Source organism: Thermobia domestica, chromosome 2 (assembly GCF_964235325.1).
Source record: "Thermobia domestica chromosome 2, izTheDome1.hap1.1, whole genome shotgun sequence".
Classification (NCBI taxonomy): domain Eukaryota; kingdom Metazoa; phylum Arthropoda; class Insecta; order Zygentoma; family Lepismatidae; genus Thermobia; species Thermobia domestica.
In genome coordinates, this window is record NC_137455.1 from 289,697,140 (window position 1) to 289,703,236 (window position 6,097).

Below are 6,097 nucleotides of genomic sequence, written 5' to 3' on the forward strand. Positions count from 1 at the left end.
ATGGTAGAGCAATTATAAATTCTGACATATTTCGTGTATCTTAATAACTAAAATATGTCATAAGCATTATATTATTTTTTGTTTTTTAGATTATACTGTTAGGTGCTTACAAAGTGCACCGGCGAACAATCGACATGAATACCACAACAGGATTCGTTCATGCTCATCATTTGGTGGGATCAAGTCAGTATAGTCTATTATGAACTGCTGCAAGCAAGTCAAATGGTTAATGCTGAACGCTACCGAACAAAATTACTCAACTTAAATTGAGCATTCAAAGCAAAACGTCCCTAATATGCCTCAAGACATGACGAATTCTTTGTTCTCCATGACAATTCCAGACCACATAATTATTGGAAACTTTGTGAAGGAAGCCCCCACCTGCCCTATTCACGAGACGTCCCTTCTTCAGATTAATTCATGATTAGGCTACATATATATATATTACACTTTATTATTAATACAGTAGAGCGTCGATTATCCGAACGTCGGTCAACCGAACGACCGTTTAACCGAACTGTGTACTCGTTCGCACCTGTTACTCTCCCACCCTACCGTCCATCATCCCCCTCACTCCCAAACCAAGTTTCCCACAGTAGTCGCCGCACTGAGCCACCGCTCACAGACATGAAATAGTATGGTAGGCTAATAAAATAGCAATTATGTGCATCCACTTATGTAAATGAAAGGAACGAAGTTGATGGTTAATAACAATCAATGGCGTAGGCAGAGGACTGACTCGGCCGAAGTCCTCCCCCTTTAGTGCAGTGATGCCGAAATTGATTCTGTTTTCATATAATATGAAGTCTGTGCATATGTTAACGTTTTAAGTGCAAATCGATCCAAAGTGACCCATGAATAACTTGACAAAAGTGCTATACAAGCATCTAAGTGCAAAAAATAAATACAAAAAATGTCATATTTATGTTATGTGCAAACATATAAAGCACTTTCAGTAACTGTAGAATGAAGGAAACTTGTGTTGTACTTTGCTCTAATATGTACTGATCTTTTGATGTGTTACCTTATTAGGATTTTAGGTAACTTTTGTTACCATGGCGTAGTATCGTCTTTGACCGCTTATTTACGTTCTATAACAGGTATTTAAGCCGTTTTTTATTAGCCAAGTCAAGAATGGACCCAGATGCATTTTGAAACCGGATTGTCAACTTGGCGGTGCCAAGTGGGGGCGGAGGGGCGTGAATTTTTAAAGTCAAATTTCAAAAATTTTTGACGCCTTTAATTTTCAAGACATCAGATTGAAACTTTGCGTACGGATTGTGTGTACCTTTCGATATTTTTCTTTTCTTTTTTTTCTTTTTTTCCTTTTTTTTTTTTTTGAGATCCCACGTGAAACCAGGGCCGGGCCCGAGGGTCGCAATTGTTTCAAGAGGATGATTTTTTCAGAAAAAAATTCCAGTTTTTTCCGATTTTTTCGGTTCAGGTGTTTAATACGGATATACGAGTGGTGCGGTAGAAAAGGGACTGCTATATGTATGAAAAATGGGTCACCTTCAGACTTTCAAAAATTTCTACCAACCTTAGTTTTCAAGATACAAAATTTAAAATTTTCACACGTATTATGTACATAGATATATTGTTTAAAAAAATTCAGATCCCTACGTCAACCCAGGCCCGGGCTAGAAGGGCGCAAAAAATTTGATTTTTTTTTTCGAAAAATCTTCCGGGTTTACCCGATTTTCCAGTTTCTGGTGTATAATACGGACAAGTGAGTGGTACCTTAGACAAGTATGCTCTTTCCTACAAAAAGCGAGGTATGAACCATGATCCTACGATACATAGTAAGGAAGCAGTTTCCTGTTTGAGTCAAAGTCTAAAATTTATCTCAAAAAGTGGAAATCCTAAAAGGGATAATCGAGTTTAGCACTGAAATTATCAACTTTTGTTTCATTAGTGTGGGACATATATTTTTTGACGGATTGTATGTATTTATCTTTCCAAATGTAATCATATTTATAAGGTAGTATTTTGAACCTTTTAAGGATTGTATGAAGTAGATAATGTTTTCACGTGTTACTGCAAACAATATTTGTCATTCTTCCTTCTGTGTCTTCATATAGAACTCATCTCAACTCGAAGTCTTGCATGAAATTCGAATACTTCGGTTAAGTATCTTAGTGAAGTACCTTTCAACGCTTTCTCTTCAATTTTAGGTCATCAACAGACCCTGAAATACTTTTTTAGCTATTTTAAATGGAAAGTATAGATATACTACTAAATTTCAGTTTTCTAATGAAATTCACCAATCTAATGAATTTCATGATATGGGTATCTTAGTGAAACATTTCATTTACACGCAGAGATAAAAGGGAGGACACGGATAGAAAAAATATTAATACATCTTATTATAACCTTCTCTTTCCCCCTTTTTGTCTAAGGATAACATTCTCTTTAGATATAGAGAGAACAGAACAGCTTACTCGAACAATATTCTAATTTCACATAGTATTAGGGCACAACGGAAACTAGAAAAAATATGAACAAACTCCATGGCTCTGGATAAGTAGAGTAACAAATAAAACACAGTTCTGACCAGAGCAGAATGAAATATATTAAAAACTATACTTACAATGTTACAGTTTCAAGGACCTAACGTCCTCTTCATCAGACACAAACACTCTGAGTGTTTGTGTCTGATGAAGAGGACGTTAGGTCCTTGAAACTGTAACATTGTAAGTATAGTTTTTAATATATTTCATTCTGCTCTGGTCAGAACTGTGTTTTATTTGTTAGAAAAAATATATATTAACATTTTATTTTGTTCCCCTCCCCCTCCAAAGGAAAACTATGAGAAAACTCACGTCATGATGTTGTCTATCACAAACTGACATGGCTTAGGATAAATGAGTGAGCGTTCTAGTACTAAGCTAATGTACCCTCTTCAGTTGTAGTTAATATCGTCAGGTCACAAGGCAATACTTGACAACTGGCGCAAATCCCGGGGGATGAGGGGACATGTCCCCCTCCAATCTTGGATCAGGGAGGACTGTCTCCCCAATAATCTGATTTGAAATGTGTTTTTGGGGGAGAAGTGTGATGACTTGTGTTCAATTGCCACAAATTAAAGTGAGATAAAACTGATGTCCTCCACAATAATAAGCAAATCTGCTCACCTTCCAATGTTGAAGACAACTCTGTTTTTCTGATCCTCCACATCATTGTTTTTCAACTTCATAGATATTTTGAACATCACTTTAGAAAAAGAGAGACAGTTGTTACCTGTCCCCTCCAATGTTGAAGACAGATTTACACCGCTGTACTTGACTGACTTTCCAACTACACATACATACGTGTTGTTTACTGTTTTCATTCCATTATTTATTAAAATTTAAATTGATAAACATATAAACCTTTCGTAAATGTGTGTAACAACAACAATAAAAAAAGTAAAGAAACCCTCCTTACTCAAAACCACGTTATAGGGGTTTATATATACACTATCTCTTTCAAGTTTAGACTACAGCTTTAATGCTAAAGTTATAAAATAATTCAATATTTATGAGCTCTTATTTGTTAACCTTGAGACAAAATAACCAAACAACAGAGAAACAAAAGAGAAAAATAACTTGACATAGGAATCAGTTTTAAAATCTTAATCTCTCCTACTTACCATATTTTACAAAATATGTCCAAAGATATCTGACTGTAAACAAAACAGATTATGAAGAATTTCAATTAACATCTATTTGAATAACTCCTGGTAGTATCACTACTCTGAACTTACCTCCGAAGTGAGTCATAACATAATTCTAATTTTAAAAGTAACAATAGTACGTTAGAAATATTAGAAAGGAATTGTTCTTACCAAGTACTGGCGCCTCGAGAGAGACGTGGACTAGAATAAGCAGCAAAATTTGAGAGCGATGTAAACCTTGTCTTTCCTTGAAAGTTGTTCTGAAAGGATCGACAAAATTTTTACAGTCAAAAATTTCTTTCCACACCACACTCTTAATTTTCTTTTTGCCTTCTTCTTTGATCCAGAAAATCGAATACAAAATTGAAAGAATGTTGAGTCCAATCATTACACCGAACACTCCGTAGAATCCTTGACTTCGATATAAAATACCCGTTATAGGTCCTCCGAAAACGTATCCTAAACGAATACAAGTGTTGAGAACACCTAGGCGAGTAGTTCTACTTTTTTCACTGCTGACGTCAGAGGCGTAATTGTAGAGGGCCATTATTAAACATGCACTTCCCCCTCCAATAGCTTTTGGAATACACTGGAGAATGGCTGTGACTTCTGGTGACCAATTCCAAAAAAGCACAGAAAGAATCAAGAATAAATAAGTAACGGTATAACCGAGTAAAGAAAGTACAATAATTGGTTTTCTACCGTACACGTCACTCCAAGAACCTAAAAATAGAATCAAAATGCCAGGAATACCGAATTCTGGTATTGGTCTCCAAGTATTTATGCCGGACACTACTTTTTGAGCTTCGATTTCAATCTTTGCTGTTTGATTGTTAATCACCCCACTCGCATAATCAGAACATTCTTCATCTGTGTAATTTAAATGTGAATAACAAGTCTTTTGCAGCAATAAATTCTGACTACATATTGTCTCAATTGCATAAGAAATCGTAAATACCATTCCAATTGGTTCCACATTAATATCTAACAAAGTAGATTTGAAGCGATCCTTCCAACTGGACCTCTGTTCTTTCACACCATGATGGTTCTCCAGTTTCGATGTTGAATTTTTGTCATGAACCATGTTTTAAGCCTTTTTCATTGAAGACAATCTGAAATTTGACACTTTCCAGTTCTGCACATGAATAACACTAACACAGTTTTGAATGGATTAAAATTAACCTTGTGTGCTTCGCGTGTGCACAGTCACTCATTTGCTCTTTCTTTTTGTGATAAAGGAAGCCTTGCATAACATTTTGTTTGTGTGAAAACTTTTTCTCCCCATTTTAGCGGATGAAAGGTCGTGTGTATTATCTATTTAATATAGGATTAACAGTGAAACCGAGCAACAAAAATGTGTCTACTTAGAGATAAAAAGTCTTTGCGCAAAGAAGAAAGGGATTATAACACTTCTAAAAGTGATATATAAATGTTTATAAGTGATATATATGACGGAGATAAATGTTTGGGCATGTATAGAACTTTATACAAATGAAAGCAAAAGCTATCCATTACTTTTGTCAGTATTGATCTATTTTTATTTTAGTTTATTTTCATATAATTATAATAATTTGTCTTTGACTGAGTTATGACCTTTGGCCTTCTGCTAATTTTAGACCATATAATTAGAATTTTTAAAAAAAAAAAAAACACCATTTTGATTTACTTTACACTACTTCCGGACTTTTAAGGTTTCACGTGGTTAATGGGTGAAAGAAGACATTCCTTAAACTGAATATTATAAACTATGTTTCTTCCCGCCATTGCGCTTTCTTTTATCAGTTGTAAGCAGTAAAGAAACCAGTCAGCAGGGCTGCCAACTGTCCAGATTCTGTCGGGACTGTTCTGATTTCTGACTTATTTGTCCGGCATCCCGTCCGAACACTCGTCGGGACGCATATTATCCCGATTTATCGATTTTCAAAATTAATTAATATTTTACTGGGCCATATTTACAAAGGAATAACTTATTCTCTTACACGTACAGTTGTTTTATGTATAGAATCAATTTAACCAATTCTATATAGTTTTATCTCTAAACTTTGTTTATATTAAATAAATTGCAGTTGTTTTGATTTGAATTTCTGGCATATATTGCTTATACTTAGTGATGAGCAGTGGATGGGAAAATAAGAAAATAAGGTGCTGCATTCATTCAGGTTCGTGTTAATCAGCTGATTATTTACATTATTTTCAACGACTCGCCGTACGTATATAGTCGTCTCCGGGAGGGGGATAGGAAGGGAGCTCCAACACCGATTGTCCCGTTCCGATTTTTTCTTAAGAAAAGTTGGCAACCCTGCCAGTCAGGCATATTTCCTAGTAGCACAGACAATAGAACGAACAGTGAGTAACCGGCTGGCTGGCCAACATTCAACGTTGGCTCTATGCTGTAAATGGCCGCTTTTCTTAGTATTTCTCAACCAGCTGAATGGCCAACGT

General features: G+C 35.4%; 1 protein-coding gene across 2 annotated transcripts in view; it reads right to left on the reverse strand.

The window, feature by feature from the left end:
• The window catches only part of LOC145678564 (putative peptidoglycan muropeptide transporter SLC46), a 29,031-nt gene extending 24,163 nt beyond the window's left edge, over positions 1–4,868 (reverse strand). For both annotated transcript variants that reach the window (XM_081748866.1, XM_081748867.1), the window contains exon 1: positions 3,827–4,868. In XM_081748866.1, coding sequence (XP_081604992.1) covers positions 3,827–4,739 — 913 coding nt within the window. In that variant the 5' untranslated portion in view covers positions 4,740–4,868. The remainder of the gene's footprint in view (positions 1–3,826) is intronic.
• Between the last annotated feature and the right edge of the window lie 1,229 nt (positions 4,869–6,097).